This window comes from Aythya fuligula, chromosome 5 (genome assembly GCF_009819795.1).
Source record: "Aythya fuligula isolate bAytFul2 chromosome 5, bAytFul2.pri, whole genome shotgun sequence".
Lineage (NCBI taxonomy): Eukaryota > Metazoa > Chordata > Aves > Anseriformes > Anatidae > Aythya > Aythya fuligula.
The window spans coordinates 32,493,821-32,511,453 of NC_045563.1; the positions used below are offsets into that span (position 1 = coordinate 32,493,821).

General features: G+C 52.1%; 1 protein-coding gene across 2 annotated transcripts in view; it reads right to left on the reverse strand.

Annotated features, from left to right (window-relative positions):
* Nucleotides 1-2,963: 2,963 nt before the first annotated feature.
* The window catches only part of LOC116489632 (transmembrane protein 263-like), a 190,467-nt gene continuing 175,797 nt past the window's right edge, over nt 2,964-17,633 (reverse strand). For both annotated transcript variants that reach the window (XM_032188116.1, XM_032188117.1), the window contains exon 3: nt 2,964-6,252. In XM_032188116.1, the coding sequence (XP_032044007.1) occupies nt 5,966-6,252 (287 nt within the window). In that variant the 3' untranslated portion in view covers nt 2,964-5,965. The remainder of the gene's footprint in view (nt 6,253-17,633) is intronic.

Consider the following 17,633-nt stretch of genomic DNA (forward strand, 5'->3'; position numbering starts at 1 on the left):
CCCACGGCTGCACACCCCAGTCCCCACAGTAGCATTGGACCTGCTCCAGTGGCACTTTGGCCACCCAGAGCCCACCTACCTGGGCAGGTTTCCTCTCCAAAGGCACCTTCTGAGGTCTGCTGGCCACCTGAGCTCTTATTCAAGAGAGGGTGGGACTGGGTGCTGCACACAACCATCTCTGGGCAAAGCCTGAAGGAAAAGCAGCAGCTACAAGCAATTTTCCACCCTCCTTTCCCCACCTTTAAAGACCTCTGAGGCGCAGGTGCTGCAGCTACACAAGGTCAGCTCGTTAGCAGCATGTAGCAAACAAGCTTAACTTGGCAAAGCTGCCTGAGCTGGGCACTGGGGGGGGGAAGAGGTGAGCAGGGTCATGAATCCGATGGCCTCCCCTTCACCTGGCTCCTGCCCTGTGAGCAGGACGGTGTCACCACGCTCTGGGACAGATCTGTGCCCCATCAACTGGAGAGCCACCCACCCCAGGCATTTTCTCCTTCCTCCTCCACCACCAGCAAAGCATCAGCCAAATAAATGGCTTGATTGCCCCATTATTAGCTACTAAATTAATCCTTTTGTCAGCACTTAACGAATGCCGAGCTGTTGGCTCCTAGCCTTATCCCAGTAAAAGGGCCATGGGCCTTGAAGCTGCCAAATTCCTCCTCCTTCCTCAGCAGTCCCAGAGCTCGGTGGCTTCTCCGCTGCACTGCCATCGTCCCTGCTGGAGGGCTGCATGTTCCCAGGAGCCTGGGGCAGCTCTGCCGTGGGCAGGCATCCGTGCAGTGGGTGAGGTGGCCGGGGTGGCTGGCTGTGCCCATCCCAGCACCCGTGCTGCCTGCCAGCAAGCAAATGCATGCGTCTGGCTGCTCTGTGGGGCTGCCCTGCAGCTGTGGGGAGGGAGGTAAAACCCCCTCGACCTGCTGAAATGGCAGGCTGCTGCGGGGGGAAGGAGGCTTCTCTTTGCTTCCTCAGCTGGGAGAAGAAGCTGTGCAAACCTGCAAGACAAAACGGCAGCTGTAGAGGCAAAATTTCCTCTCCTTGGCTGCTGGGATACCACTTCTGTGGCTCAGCTAGCCTTCCTCTGGCCTGAATGTGCTCACACGCGCATTTTTGGTCTTTAAAGCAAAACAAGAAATCATGTTAAAAAAATCTTCCCCAAACTGCTCTTGCTATTCCAATCAGGAAACCTGCTTGCAGCAAAATGGCTTTTGAATCACGGTTGAAAGCCGTGTCCTAGTTTAAGTGGGGATTGAGCCTCAGCCCTGCTTGGTGCCTCATTTAGAGCCCTTAGGGGAGAGATCTGATTTCCCAAGGAATCTCTAACATCTTCGTTCAACTGTGCTTCCTCTGCCTGTTTTCCCCCACTGGAAACAAGAAACGGCGCAACAAAGATTTTTATCCTCAAATTTTACTGTAATTAAAATACAGAGATGCAGAATATTCCCAGAAACACACTGCAAAACAAACCAAGCAAACAAATTCAGTAGGAAACCAATTACAGACAATGAAATGATAAAGAACCAAAGTGTCCTCTGGAGCCCAGCACCATGCACGGGACTGCGCGGCCGCAGCGCCGGTCCCAGGCTCGCACCGGGCTCCCGGGGAAGCAGAGACGAGCCCCGTGCATCTGTCCCGGCAGCCCTGCGGCTCTCTCCGTCCATCTCCACGTTGACGCTCACGCTGTTATTTTTACCAGGATTGCTCTGCGATGGAGACACAGGGATGACCCACCCACAGGAACAAGAGCCAGCAAGGAAACCCAGAGGGAAAGGAATGGGGTAAGATTTTCCAGACACGAACACGGGCGGACAGAGAGGGGTGGAAGACATGCACTCCTCTCCCAGCCAGGGGAGCTGCGGGAACAGTCGCCCTCTCTGCCCTCCCAGCCAGCACGAGCACAGATGTTTGGACAGCTCTATCCAGGGGCAAGAAAAAAAGCTAAGGGAAGGGAAAAAAAGAACAATAATGGGATAAGCAAAGGGGAAAAGGGGGAAAGTAAGTTCCAGCAGGCTACCCTCTCAGCTGGGACATGCCCCTTGGGCACAGGGAACACCCAGCTGTGGTGGGCACAGGGCTGTGTGTAGGACCCACCCCAGCCCCACCGTGGGGAGATCACGGCAAAAGCCTGGGGGAGAGCTGGAAAGGTGGAAGGTAATGGAGGGGCTGAGCTGGCATTTGGGCCATGCACCCGTCGGGCTTATTGAGCTAGCTAAATGGAAACACTCGGTAATCGTCAGTGCTGTGGAAGCAGGGCCCCGGCCAGGAGTGGAACCACACCACACCCCCAAACCCATGTTCTTCCACTTCCCTTCCGTGCTCTTCCCTAGGGCCAACTCCCTCATGTTCATCCTCTGATTCAGAGCCTGTCCGAAGAAACAAATTCCCTCCTTGCTCCTCCTTTTCTCACTCCCTGACTCTTCCTCTCCCCTCCCCTCCTCCTGTCACCAGGACACCAGTCATCTCCCTTGCATGAGCTCCCTTCATCACTCTGTCCACCTCGAGCTTCCCCCTTCCTTTTGTACCAAGCTCCCCATCAGTGGGATTTATAGAAAATACAGTTTTTAGCCCTCTGCCATGAAGGGGCTGTGGGGAAGGCCTGCACCACAGCCTGGCTGCTCTCTGTGGTGGGGAAGGAGGGAAGGGGGGTTTCCATCAGCAAGCAGTGACCTCCCCATCCCAAACAGATCCCAACGTCATGCACCCAAAGCTGCCAGGAAGCATCTTTGTGGTTAGATTGGTGCCACCAGCCCTGTTTTTCTTTCTCCTCTGGCACAGACAGTGCCCAGAAGAGCAGCCTGGGGCTGGGTCACTGGGCTCAACCACACAGGCCTAGCATGCCAACAGGGACACTTTCCAGAAGCCTTCCTTTGAGCCCTGTGTATTTATGTATTTCTGTATGCTCATTAAGCAGTACGAGGCCCTGGTTTTTGGGTAGGTTTGATCTTCTAGCCCTGCCTGCTAGTTTTCCCTTTTTTTTTTTTTTTTTTGCTATTGTTGGCCCATGACTTCTCCATTAGCCGGGCTCAAAGAGCAGTTCCCCTCACACCTCTCCTCCCCTTCTCCAGGCCACCCTCTGAGGAAATGGCAGGTCCAGACAGACAGGGAGCCTTACGCCATTTACTGCAGGGTGTACTGAAGAGCAGACCTGAAAAGATGGGAAACCCTTAGGCCCTCCTTAACGCACTTTTATCATACTTTCCATGCCTGCAGACAATGGCCTGGGAAGGATCTATTCCCTCCCTCCTGGCAGCAGGAGCCTGTGTGGGAGGCTGGTTAGCCAGAGCATCATGAGCTTCCCTTCACCTGCCCTGGGGCAGCTGGAGAAGTGAAGCCCTTACACAGTCTTCTCCTGCCCAAAGCCTCAGAGAGGCAGTTAGGAAGACTGTCCCCTGTCCCAGTTGGTGAGAAACCATCTTTCTAAGCGGGCTGGTGACAGCACAGGTAGTTATGCACAAGCAACTTTTAGCTCTGGGGCTGGAGGTGGATTCAGAAGCAGTCTGTGATCTGGCATGAGAAATGAGATGTGCTGAGGGAGAGCGGTGAGCAGAGATCCGTGCAGTGCAAACTGCCCTCCAGCTTTGCAGGGCACTCGGTACAAAGGAAGAACAGACACGGTTTCTTCTGGCCTTGCTAACTGCCACGAGCATCCCAGCAAAGTGCAAGCACACATCAAGACCTGATCTTCCTGTGAAGCTGCTGCCTTCAGAGACAGAACCAACACATCTGGGTCAACTTGGCCTTCACAAGAACAAAAGAGACAAAGAGAGGAAATGCATACTCATACTGAATGCTGTTTCCTCTTCAGAAACAAAGACGTAGGTTAAACCACTCTCATGCTATCAAGAGTAACATACTGTGGAGATCAGCAACCTCTTGCCACTGCAAACAGCAGGGCCACTACCCAGCAAGGGGCATGGAGAGAGACTACTAACACCTGCAGGACTAACACAGGGACACGGCGACTGAAGTCAGGCCCCAAATGTGGATTTAATAAAGGTCGGAATCAAAACTGTTTCACAAGCCCAAGAACAATCAGTCAAAATGGGGGTGGAGGGGTTATACTTAAATACTCCCTGATGTTTGAGTCCTATGCGTAACAGAGCAGTCAGGAAATGCAATGACCTCCAACAGGAAATGAAAATCAAGGAAGTTGGCTTCAGTGTCCAACGATAGGGCAGAAAGTAAACAAACGGCATAGACAGGAGAAAGGAGATTTTTCACATTCCTTTGGTTTCAGTAAACTAAGCTGTTGGGCAACAGAGGGGAAACCTTCCTCTAAAACATGATTATTTTGACCAGGACCCTATATAAAACCTATGCGCTGGATGTGCCAAGGATGATTGTGTGAACTCCTCCGTGGCAGTGGCACAGTTTTGCTTACCTGGCTGAAAACATGCCTGTGGACTGAGACACACACACACGCTACCACATATGCATATCTACAGGATACAGCACGAACACTGCTTCACTTGCCTACGCATCCAACAGCTAACAACCTAGGCTAAGAACCTGCCAAAGCCAGGGAAGGCAGAGTTAATGTTGGAACCCGTGGCTTTCCCCAGCCTGGGAATTGCAGGGGACCTTGGAGTGTGAGTGTGTGCACGTGCATGTGCGTGCATGTGTGTGTGTGTGTGTGCACGATGTCTCGCAGCCCCTCGAGCATCACAGGCCAGGCTGAGGATGGCGATGACTCCCAGATGGATGCAGGTGTCTGGGTTTCTGCGGCACTGAGAGTTTGGGTGGGATATTTAGTGCAACACGGTCGTTTAGAGGGGCGGGGCTGGAGCCTCAGGAGCAGCACGTGAAGGAGTTGCTGGTGCCCTGCGCAGGCTCGCAGCCGCTGTAGCGTGCTCAGCCCCTTGGGGAAGCATCCTCCGAAGCAGCACATCCTGCTCCCAGCCAGGCCACCACTACCAGGGTGCTGAGTCAGGGGAGAGCGAGGCTCTCGGCCTCCTCTCCCTCCCTGGAGCAGAATTCGGATGGCATTTGGGAACACTCGTGGTTACCAGTGACATCTGTGAAGTGAGAGCGTGGCCTACAGCCAAAATGCCCCTGTTGCAGAGTGGGATACTGCAGGGACTTCAAGGGTCATACCCAAGGGTCTGGTTTGTGTCTCCGTGGCGAGGGCACCTCTCCCCTCGCACCAGTGGAGCATCAGTACCTGTGCTGTAATATCACAGAGGCCTGGCAGGTGCCACTGTCAGCTCTTTCCCCAGGTGGGCACACACAGCAGGTTTCATCCTCCCGCCTCTCCCCCCGAAAATCTGCACAGAAGCTGGTGACCCAGGACATACGATACTTGTGTGTGGCATCATCCCTGAGCTGCTCTGCTGAGCTCGAGGGTTCCTTCTCTGAAGGGTGCAATTCAGCCAGGGAGTGAGTGACTGGGAGTAGCTTGTGGGATGGGTCCTACAACGAGAAGGTAAGAGGTACAGGGCAGGCGGGAGGCTTCCCCCTTTTCACAGCATCTCTCCTTTGTGTCAGTGGGACTTCTACTCTTTTCCTGCAGGCAGCCCCCCCAGGCACACCTCCCAGGGCAAAGGGAAACGGTGTTTCAGAGGCTGTCTTCCCTGCTGAAGCTCAATTCAATACCTAACCCACACTTCAAGCCAGGCATAATTCTCCCCCCTCCCCCCTTGTCCCCCCACCTTCAGGCAGATGGAGCCCGACACCCTCTCCCAGCCCTCCGTGCTTCCACAGAGGAAGAAGGGAGGAAGAAGACTGCGAGACAGAGACAACCGTGCCTTGAAAGCCCTGGGAGCAGAGAGGGTTCCCAGCAGGTGATGGGGGTGAAAGGCGCTGACAGCGGCTCTGAGAGCTCTGAGCCAGGCAGGCGGTGCTGAGCAGGCCGCAGCCGGAGTCTGCTCGGGTGCTGTACCCTCCCTGAAGCGGCTGGTTCCAACTCAAAGAGGTGCTGTGCAGGGGGAGAGTGTGGGCAGGTTGATCTTTCGGAAGGGAGCTGCTACGGGGATTAGTCAGCTTTGTCCTTCTTCTTTGCAGTGAAAGGGACTTTGCTGGCGACGGCGCTGCCCACGGCTCCGACGCTGCCGGTCACCGCCGAGACGCTGCCCTTCACCAGTCCAACGCCAGCCGCGGGGACGCTGGTCACTGCTGTTTTGGTGAGCTCCAGGCTCTTGCTGCCCACCCAGGCGACTCCTCCCAGCGTGGCACCCACGGCTCCCCGGGTGATACTGAACAGGCCGCCCGTCACTCTCCAGATCACCCCTGCCTGCGGCTGCGGGTGGTCCTTGCTGGCATCTGTGGGGACAGAGAGAAAGGGAAAGTCAGCAGAGCTCGGGCTCAGGGCCTTCTTCTCCATGGGCAGCTCCTCCAGCACAGGAGGCTCTCCACCAGGGCACACGCTCCCACATGCCAGAGCCTTGCAGCCCCTTGATGCTCCAGGGAGGAACCGGAGCGATCCCAGACCTACAGCGTGGCAGGAGAGGACTTTGGCAGGCAGACGATGGGAGCAGAACTGCCCACATGGCAGAGAACGAAAGGCGTCGGCTCGGTTATATCCCCACACACAAGTCTCAGCGCTGCAATTTAAAGCAAATCCCACTAACGAGAGATGTAATTCCCCTCCCCTGCGTGTTGACTAATACCAGTAAATGACAGAGACCGCTGCCAACATGGGAGGCACGAGCTGCAGACAGCACCAGCTGACGTTTGCGTGGCCTGCAGGTCCCCGGGAGCATCTGCTTCAAGGTAGGTCTGTGCTAATGTCAGGTGAGGGACTGAGGCGCAAGGCAGGCCTCTCTGCCAGAGCTGTAATTGAGCTAGCAGAGATAGCAAACCACAGTACAGACACAGCGACACGGACGTCACCTCAGGTTGTACAAGCCCTCCAGAGATCTCAGCGATGTATTTAATAGCGTTAAGACTGTGCTGGTGTACCTGTGCCAGCTGGATGGAGGCCAGCACAACATACCCACCCAAGCTGCCATCGTACCTGCCCACAGCCCCGCAGACGTCACCGCTCACAGCTCGCCAGTTCTCGGGGAAGGGGGGACTCGAAGCTGACAGCCCCCGTGTCGGCCCCCACACAACCCCCTCGCTTTGTGCCGCACATGGGCGGCAGAGGAGGAGCTGTTCTTTTCGTGGGACGAGGTATTTCGGCGACTGCCTTCTGATTCACTGCCAGTTCTGTACACGAGATGAGTTACTAATAATTGCAAAAATACAACAAAGCAATTGTCGCAGGAAAAAAAGCAAGCACCAGCTGGGAAGACAGCAGCCCTGGAGCAGCAGCATCCCTTCTAACCTCTTCTAACCCACTACCTACTCAGAACAGAGGTTGCACAGTGCTAATGTAGCAAGAGGGCTTTAGCCTCCTGCTAAATGCACACCCCATTTCCTCTTTGATGCTCTCACGTTCCCCCCCACACTCTTTCTCCGAAGCTCTCTGCTACTTGAGAAGAAAGCCCCTTGTTTATCTGCTCACCGCCAGCCTCTTTCTTTGGCTGTTAATAATATTCCAGGCAACAGAAAATTTCTACCTGGAAAGCCCATTTTGATGTCTCCACCCACTGCCATTTCCACGCAGATTAGAGCCAATATTGATTCAGGCAGTGGACCTCCTTTGCTAGCAAGCAAAGGCCTTGGGAGGGCTGGAAGGCTGGTGAACAGCTCATCAAGCTGCGGGGCCCCAGCACGCTGCACGCCCTGCTTGATGGAGATGTCAGACCTATTCAGTCTAAGCAAACATCTTCCTTCTGTTGTTAGTAACTCGTCTCACCCTGCGTCTTTACCACATCTGCTATTCAGCGTACTTCTACCCAGAGATACCACGAATTTGCTGGAGCAGAGACCGTCTTCCCCCTGTCCGCATGACACGCAACACAGTGGGGTCTCTAAGTGCTGGTGGAAAACAACCCATTTTTTTTTTCTTCCTTTTTTCTTTTTTTTTTTTTTTTAAGCAAACCAACCAGAAATCTGACAGAAAGCAGCAGCAGCAGGGCACAGATTTTACCCTTGGAAGCACTGCTTGCCCCAGGGTGCTGGATGCAGACGGCTGAAGGGACAGCCTGACCTTGCCACAGAGATCAGAGCTGCTGCCCGCATCACGAGCACTCGGGCGGACTGCGGGCCAGTTAGTCACACCGGGGGCTCCCGGGCTGCAGCGGGTCATTTGTAGGGTGGACGGGTGCTCCAGGGCACCGAGGAAACGATTTAAGATGTCTGCAGATTCAAATGGCTAACTTTTAGACACTCAACACACGAGTTTAAGTTAGGAAATTTGATTCGCTTGGCTCTGTTTCTAGTCAGGGAAACGAAGGGCGCTTCTTCGGCAGATTTAGATCAGGCATGAGCCTGAATTAGGTGCTGTGATGATCCCTTCCTGTTCATTTTTGTGTTCTAAAATTCTGCAGATTTTGGAGCCTTTGCATAGATTTTCACCTGAGTTTCACCCAGGCTGTGCAGCAGCCTTCCCTTGGGCCCCGGGCTCAGGACAGTGCCTGGGAGCAGCCCGGTGCTCACCAGCTCCGATGACTTGGAATAAAGGCAGCCTGGAAAATCAGACTGGTTCTGCACATGAATGCCATCCTTAGCGGGATGGAATGACATGGGTCTTGTGCTCCCACTGCCCTGTCCAGGGAGGCAGGATCCTTTGTGTCCCTCAGAGGACTGCAATGCAGAAGCTCTGGGCATTAAGCAGCGTGCTCAGCTGCAGAACCAAGAGCTGTATCAATGCAGCAATAATCTCCCTGGCTCTCCCAGTGCAAACCTGTCTCTGAGGCTACCTGCAACACCTCTCTAGGAGGCTTTAGGCCTTGGCCCACATTTCTGGGGCCGCGGGAGCTGCTCAGCTATCAGGCCAACACCAGTGCGAAAATCGCTCAGATGCTGTGTTTGCCTGCGGGTGGATAGCCCAGGGACCAGAGGGGAGGAGGCAACTGCAGATGAGATTAGGGGGGATGTTACTCTGCCAGCAAAGAGCTAAAACATATCGGAGAAAGTGTCAGGAAATATTAATGAAGAAAGACAAGGACAAAGGTTCTTTCTGATTAAGCTAGGCAGAGTCAACAAAGCTGCGGCATCCTGGAGCATCAGTGCTTGCACGCTGCCTGCACCTGCACCTGCTCTGCAGCTACTCCTGTGGTCCTTAAACTCACAAGTAGCAGGGAAGAGGGATGGAGGACCTGGCCCTTGGAGGCTTCAAGGCTGTTTCAGGAGCATCCCCAAGGCTTTGCCACAGAACAGAAGCTGTACCACCAAAAGAAGGAGAAAATTAAAAAATCTCAGATTTCAATCTATAGGAAAAGAAAAAGAGAAATCCTTTGTGACCCCAACCACAAGGGGACACGTCCTAAACTGGCAGCAAGCTGAAACAGGTCGTATTTGCTCTATACTCCAGAGGATGTGTCGAAAGCTCTCTAGCCATCCCTGGTTAGTTTGTCTTCAGGACTGCAATAAACCCCATAGTAAGCTGTCATGTAAGATAAGCATCGGATTTACAGTGCAAATTAGTCTCTCAGACAATGGAGTGAGCTAAGCATTTTGTTGGCACAGAGGAGCCCAGATTAAGGGTAAGACAGACAGCAGAGATGAAATACACAAAATAATCAGAGAGACAGACACACAGCCAGAGCACGGGGGCAATTCTGTTCCCTGGAGCCCACTGCAGCCCATGCTGCTCATAAAAACTCTTCACCATCTGTCAAGCCCTTTTTCTTTTCTATCAATGACCCGGCCTTTTCAAGGGTCCCTTCAGCTTCGCTTCACCCCATGTCAGCTCAGAACAGAGGAAGAAAGGGAAAAAGAGATGAATAAAGCGCTCGGCTGTCCAAACGCCGCCTCTGTGTGCCGAGGTCGGCACCCCGCACGACGCCCTCCTCCTTGGCCACAGCCTCCCCCAGTCCCCACGGGTTTCTGCGCGGCACAGGCAGCCTGCTGGCCGGGGCTCCAGACAAAGCCCTGCTTTCTCATCGGGTCCTGATAGCATCTATGACTCAGGGCATGAGTGAGATCAGTTTGTCGGTAGTAACAGATACAATTTGCAAAGCTGCTATGGTGACTGCTCAGCGCTTTGCGTTGCGTTCATTTGGTGAGACAAAACTAGAGCCTGTGCTGGTGGCCAGGATAATGGAGTGGGCCTTATTCTTCCCCTCAGCTCCTGCTAGCAGGTGATACGATGGGCAAGGAGAACTCTCTGCTTTAAAAAGGATTAGTACGAGCTGCTCTTTCTCGCTGATTTCCAAACCCAGCCCCGAGTCAGGAAAGCAGCGTCAGGGGCAGCACACGGGGCTGTGCGTCCATAGGACCTCTGTCCCAGCTGAGCCCCAGGCGAGAGAGCTGGGCGGGCTCAAAGACCAAAACAAAGAGTAAATGGCACCTACCTGTCCCTCTGCAGAGGTGGGAAGAAGTGTGAGGTTGCTAGCTCAAGCCTGAATTATGCCTCTGGCAGCTAGTAAGCAACCACTGTGATAGTAGCTGGTGGACTGTGGCAGGCTCCCCTACCTAGAGAAATGGTTGGTCTGCAGGAACAAGCCGGGGTGGAGGGTCAGTGACTCACACTGTCTACTCTCAGCTTTGCCACTGATTTTTTAGCAACTGAGCAAATCAGTCTCGCCTTTAATGCCTCTGCACCACTGTGATTGAGAATGCGTGATTTTCTAAAAGCCTGGCGCATTGAGTCACAGAAAAAGTGTGTATGGGAGAGAAGTTTCCAGCCCTGATGTTTCTTGGAGAAAAACCTGGAAGTTTGATTCAAGAGTGCTCTTAAAGCTCTGAGAATCCCAAATGGATTATTGTTATTTTTAACCTTGCGATTTTCTGAGCCTACCTCAATTTGAAACGCATGGGGCTGGCACTGCTGCTTCTTTTCCCCTTCTGTAAAGTGATGCTGAAGTTAATGATCCCTATTTCCTTGTATTGCTGTGCTGTCATGAAGGTTAATTAGGTACAGTTGGTGCAGTGCTTTAAGCGGGGAAACTGTGTTTGTATCATCATGACTGGCACTGACAGATTCCTGTTGACATTCTCAGTAGAGATGCCAACGACAACTTCCAATTTATCTCTGGAGAGGTTTCCAGCGTACAGACAAGTCACAAAGGCAAGAGAAAAGCTTGCCCCTTCCCTGTGCACACCAGCTCGTTGTGGAGCTATACCAGGCAATTGTGTAACTCGGATTTTCAGTTTGAGAAACTTCCAGCACAAGCAGCCGAAGCAGGCAGATACCACTCTGGCTGTTGGGCATATGTAAAACCTTGCTGTATACCTTCAAGGGGGATTCATCCAGGGAAAGCCAACACTGCCTTCTTCCAAGGCTCCTGCAATGCTGCTGGAGAAGTCTTAGCTAACCCTGTGAGGTACAGCGCCAGTGAGCATTACTGCCTGAGAGGAAGGAAATGCTGTTGCTGTCCTTCCTGCATTTCAGGATGAAAGATCTAGATCTTGCAGTGTCAAAGGCAAAGCGTTAAAAGGGAGCACTACGAAGCATTCACCCACCTGTGTTTCATTCCTGCCATCGATCCCGCACTGCAGCTTATTGGGAATGGCTCCATGGGCTTGGCAGCTGTGCTCTCCCCAGCCCTGCTTGGCCCAGGCATCAACCACTAGGCACCAAGATGGTTGCCACCAGCAAAAAGCCTAGAAATGCCACATTGAGTTTTCCCCTTGAGTTTTAAGCATTTATCACCAGAGTCTGCAATCAGCAAGACACATTTGCCTCTCTCTGCCACAGGACCGCTCGGGATCCTGCTGCACGCAGCAAAACGGGGGCAGCTGTCTCCAAACCCCAGCTCACCCCAGGGCTCTTCACTGGCACAATGAGCTTTAATTGTTCCTTGCACATGCCCCAGGAGCATTATTAACTGCTGAAACATCTACCTTGAAGCACTGAGAGGCAGGGTTCAGGAGGGTAAATGAACAGTGATGGAGAGTGGCTTGTTTTCCTCAGCTGAGCCTTCAGGGAGAAGCAGTCTAAGCCCTGACTCTGGAAGTGTGAGGCTCTGCACTGTGCTCTGAGTTGGTTGGGATTTTTCTGACTAGCTCATCTTTGGTTGGGAAACATCACGTCAGTGAAACAGAAATTATTTGTATAGACACGGTGCTATTGTTGAAACTTTCACTGAAAAGCGAATTCAGGGAGCTTGGCCTCAGAGCAGCTGATAACCCAGCGGCTGAAGCATTAAACCAGCCCTGAGCCAGCCCAGGGACACCCCCCAGCCTTACACACACCGCTCAGTGCCCGAGCAGCAGAAATGAATGACATTTCCTCTCTTTCTGTTTCACTTTGTAGGAATAGGTATTAATTGGAGGAAGAATATAAACTTCCTCTCTCGCTTTGGAAGTGCTTTCATACCAGAGTCAAGATGTGCTGTGAGAGGGGTCTCTTCTTATTATTCTTGAAAAAGATCAGCAGTCCCTTTGCTTTGCTTTTCTGCTTAAGAGAACTGTTCTCTTGATCCAGAAAACTATCTGCTATGCAGTTGCAATGGCCTATAAGGAACTGCCAGTCTTCTAGTCAGGATTCCCTGGGACCCTTTAGATTTTTAATTCTTTATTTCCCCTCCAGGTTTACAAGATTTCAGCGACACTAGTCACAGGGACTGGACGTGGTTTCTCAAGATGCTGAAGAGCAGGATGGCCCCCAGCCCTGAGGTAATGCTGCTTCTGCCCTACAAAACACACGTGAGGACAGGCAGCACAGTCCACCTGAAAGGATCAAGCAGGAGCCTGGAGACCTTGTTGTGCTCTCAGCATTATCAGATCTGCTGGGCAATGGTTTCCTCCCCTCTGCTTCCCCTTCTCCTCCTCCTGCCTAGCGGCCTGATTTAGGGGCAGTGTGCCTGCCCATGCTGCTGCTGGGGACCCTGCCAGGCAGCCAGGCAGCAGGAGCCCGTCCCACCTGTGCCAAGCCCAGAAAGCCGGGGATGTCAGGAGCCTGCCCTCTGTGCAGAAGAAACTGATGAGCACTAATTGATTGCTCTCACAGTGCCTCTTAGAGACAATCCCCCAGCTCCCACTGGTGCACTTAACCTCTAATCTGAGAGAGAGAAAAGTGCACACTGGGACAAGGTCCTCAAAAGGTTGCCACCTTCTGACATAGATCGTGAGTGCTTAAAGATGAGGACTTTCCATTTTTATTGGCTTGTACAACAGCTGGCTTTATGAGCCCCTTGTCTCAGCTGGAACAAACGTTATCTCCCACCACTAAAATCATCACGAAAAAATCCACAGCATCTCTGAAGGCCACTGACAGTGCAGACAGATGATCCTGAAAGGCATGAGGCTTCACCTTGCCCAGCTCTGTCTGGCAGCTGCTTTCTTCCCACCCAAGCAAACTTCCAGGTCCATATGAGAAACTGAAATGATGCAGCATGGCAAGCACGACCAGCAAGGGACAGCTACCAGCTGGGCTTTGTTTTCCCTCTCCATTGTGTTAAAAGCACCAGAAGTGGCCATCGGGCTTAGTTTGCTTGAACTTTATGTCCCTTCAATTTATATCTACTTTCAATTTCTATTCTGTTCCACCTATATGCTCTTGATTCAGTCAAGAGTCTTGCTTAAAAGCCTGGCAAGAAAGCATATGAAGCATATGAAGCTGTACCAATGGCTCCTGCTATTCACTGTCCTATAGGAGTCCCATCACCACGACACTGTGATTTTGGATCAAAAGGACAAGAATTACCTCTTGCTGTGAATATGGCCTGGCACAGCAGGCTCTGGATCTCATTTGGGGATCTGTGGGTGGAACTGGAACAGTCCAGTGAGCTCGATGATTTCCAGCAGCCTTAGGCTTTAATGGGTTGGGGAGGAGAGCTCTCATACTTAAAATACTATTTCCTTAAAAACAACTCTTCCTGGTATTTGTGCCTAGGCTGAAGAGACCATCTTTTTAAGCCTGCTCTTTGACCCATGCTAGCTCAGCTCTTGTCAGGGCACATCGCCTGCTCTGTCAGCTCTGTAACAGGGGTTGCACCTTCTTTGAGGAGCTGCTTTCAGCTGCTTGTGATAGCACCTGGCGCAAAAAGACCCCAAATGAATCAGAGGCTCTTGTTAAACAGCCTTGTTAATTCAGCTCTGATGAAGACACGGGAGAAAAAAAAAATAAATCAATATTTGTTAAATGAAAAAGGACAAAATCTGTTGAGAAATAAAGGTCATTTTCATGGTTCTGTGAGGCCCTCACAAACAATGGAGAGTAAATAACATAATCCAAGCTTATGTAAGAAATGACTTTTCTTCCATGCTCTGGTGCTACCCAGTGGATTTTACACAAAGGCAGACGTGGCTGGGCCTCTCCTGCCCAATGAGGCCAGAAGTGCTTCCCATGCCAACGCTGCAAACTCACAATTTATCAAAAGATGCCTGAGCTGGGTCCCAGCAGCAGTTTGGGAAGGGGCGTGGGAGGGACAGGCAGTCACATCTGACAAGCAGGAAGGTGCTCTGAGCTGGCACCATCAGCCATCGAAAGCCTGCTCTGTTCATCCAGCAACGGCCGTGTACATTTTGTGTACACTGCCACCTTACTATTAAAGGCTTAATCTGTCTGTGTTATGGGAACATGATTGTCACTCAAACACTTTGCAGCTGAGATTTCCAAGAATTTGTCAAAAGGTACTCCCAGAAAATTTATGAACAGATCCTAAGAGAAGAGGACCCAGGTTCAGGCATTTCTTCTTCCCACTCCTGGAGCAGCTGAGCAATGGATGTTGATGCTTTCCAGCAGGATGGCTGGCACCAGTGAGAAAGGCAGAAATTGCCCATTTATTTTGATTATGTGCTCCCTGCCTCCCCCCTCAAGGAACACGGAAGAACTGAAGAAAAAAGGGACAGAGGCTCAAAAAGCAAAGCCGCAAATTTTAACTGACCTAAGGTCTGAGTGAAGATTTTTGACTGAGAAAAATGACCCCTTCATCCCAGAGGCTACCCAGGATTTTTTCTGTCCATCCAAAGGATAACAGGACAGTTAAGCTGAAAGCTGTTTGCTACAGAAACAGCTGAGCTGGGGATCCACCAGGGAGGCACAGATGTGTTTGTCTGCTCACGCTTCAGCACGCCAGCAGCGGGCAGGAAGGGGGCTTTGTTATTCTGCTGGTGGTAGGTGTTCGGTGGCATCGGCTCAAAAACTTGTTCCCCAGCTCAGCTGTCAAGGGGAGAGCGCGGCACTTGTGAGTGGGCAGGTACACTGCCTCTGGGAGCAAACAGATGAGCAGGCAGACCGTCCTTCCCCCGCAGCCGGGCTGAACGGGGAAGGACAGGACCGAGCCGTGTGTCAGATGATTAGATCTATCCCGGTGCAAAAATCACACCCCTGCACAACGCCCAGACCTCTTGCCTGTCCCCTCGCCTCTGTCTCTACTTAATGTGACAACCAGTCCGCCCACTGTTGTGCTCCTAGCCAGCCTGTCACCTGGAAATCTCAGCCCCGAATGCATAAATTAAAGGTAGCACTAACGCTGTCCAAGGAGACGTCAAACCTGCTTTGTGCTGCACAGACACAGAGCTGCTGCTCGGGAAGGTGAAGCTGCAGGCGTGGCAGCTCCCTTTGCCTTCCTCCATATTCATGTTCTCGCTCTTTTCGGGGCAGATCTCAGCGAGGCACCGCAGGGACTCAGCACGTGCTCGGCCTCTCGGTGGGTACTGACGGGCTCTGCCTGGTGCTGCAGCGTGGGCAAGTCGCAGTTATTCTGGGATGCTCTCACAGATGCTGGGATATCCAGGGCTCTGCTTGGGGTCAGTGCTTCGTGTAGTTGGACAATATCTGGACCACAAAGTGCCAGACCTGTAACCTGGGCAGGCTGAGGGCCTGATTCCCTCGGCTGCTCTGTGCCTGCTTTTTCTGAGGTGTTTCTGGCCTTCAGTGCATCTCGGTGGCACTGAGAGGAAGCCAAACAGCCTCCCACCAGATTCAGCAGGACCTTCCTTAACTAAAGGATGTCCCTTCAGCCTGTGAACTCAGCTCCCAGCAGGGATTTTGTGCCCAGAGGCCAGCATGAGAAATACTGCTAACGCTTTTGCTCTCATTCAATTGACCAACTGCTGAAAATCCTCTCATACGCCTGACTGGAACAGCGATGTGCTGGGGAAAGCTGAATGCCCGGAGAACCCGAGACCCCTCTGGGATCACTGCCCTTCTTCAGTACCTACCTGCTTTGAATCAAAGCCGAGACAAAGGCTGGGATTTCTGTCAGAGCAAAGGGCTCGGTGGAAAAATTCAGCTGCACACCTACGGCAGCCTTTCAGGTCTCCACGTTAAGACAACATTTACTGTCCTGATTCTGTAATGCAGCCCAGCCTAGCAATGGGGCCGTGCTTTTGCTATCGGGAAATGAAATGCAGTATTACTCTTTCTCCACAGATTCCTCTTAGCTTTTCTTCTGCAATCTGCATGCAGGGGAAGCAACAGGGCAGGACAGCTAATTCCTTTAAAAACGAGGGAGTATCCACGGATGCTTTCCAGTACGATCCTACAGAGCTGCGGGATCTGGTCAGGTACCTTCCCACCTTTCACACCAGGGTGCCCAGCTCAGCTTGCGGTCCACGTGCAGCCACGTTACCCTCATTCTCAACACAGGATAAAACTTTCAGAAACTCCAGACTCTAGCATGCCACACTCTAGCTTGGCTAGAGCAATCATTACAGAAACTCATTTGCACCTTTATTTTCCTGCTTTTGTTTCCAATCAGATGCATACAGGGAATAACTGGAGTGACATGAATCTAATCAGAGGCTGATGTCGCATCAGAAATCCCATCAAGTTGTCTTCCAGTCCCAACAGGCCCTCCACTGAAAGAAAACATCTTGTCGTGGCTTGGAGAACCCCTGTGTACACTGTGTCCCCAGCAGGGATTCTTAATGGGCTCAATGCTCAGAAACTGGGTTTTATTTTAGAAAGGAAAAAAATATCCTTTCTATTTAAATACCCTTTTAGATCTTGATCGTGCTTTTCTGAACTTTTTTTTTCCTAGCAACAAAATAACTCTGTATTAAGGAATTCCAGGCAGAGAAATCTCAATTCTCCAGAACGGCTACAGCAGAACCCAGGTGGCCTAGGAGACCCCGCACACATACCTCATGCCTGCTGTGCACCAGCACACATCTGCTCAAGCAAAAGCTCCTGCAGCAGGACACGTGCAGGGCTGTTCACCACTCAGCCAGAGCAACCTTGTGGGGCTACTTCAACCCTGAACGCCTTCAACTTGGAAAACCCAGCTGACACCACAACCCCAGCCCAGGCTGCAGAGCTCACCATTCCTAAATGCTGAGCCCTGTTTCTGACACGGACTCACAGATTAACGTGCGGCCTCCAACCTGCACCTTCCAGATTTCTGCTTAATGAGTTTTTATCGAGCCTCCTGGGGCTGCATTCAAGCGTCTTGCCAGCTAGGGTCGCACAGATAGACACTGTCTGCTGAGCACTAAAGGCCTCTCTTCCCCTACAGCAACAACTTGGCTGCCTGAACTAGCTGGCTGATGGCAGCACCTGGATGCCAGCCAAAGGCAGTAAGTTTTTTGCAGCTGAATATGTTTAGTCCCCTTCCTAGGGCACCGTCTCCATTATACAGCTATTGTTTATGACCCCAATTATCTCCCAGAAACTGGTCCTTGCCTGCAGTTAATAACCAAGGCTAAGTGATCAACCGTGAGGACTCTAGCAAACTGGTTGTTAACTTCTCTGTCGACCAAGT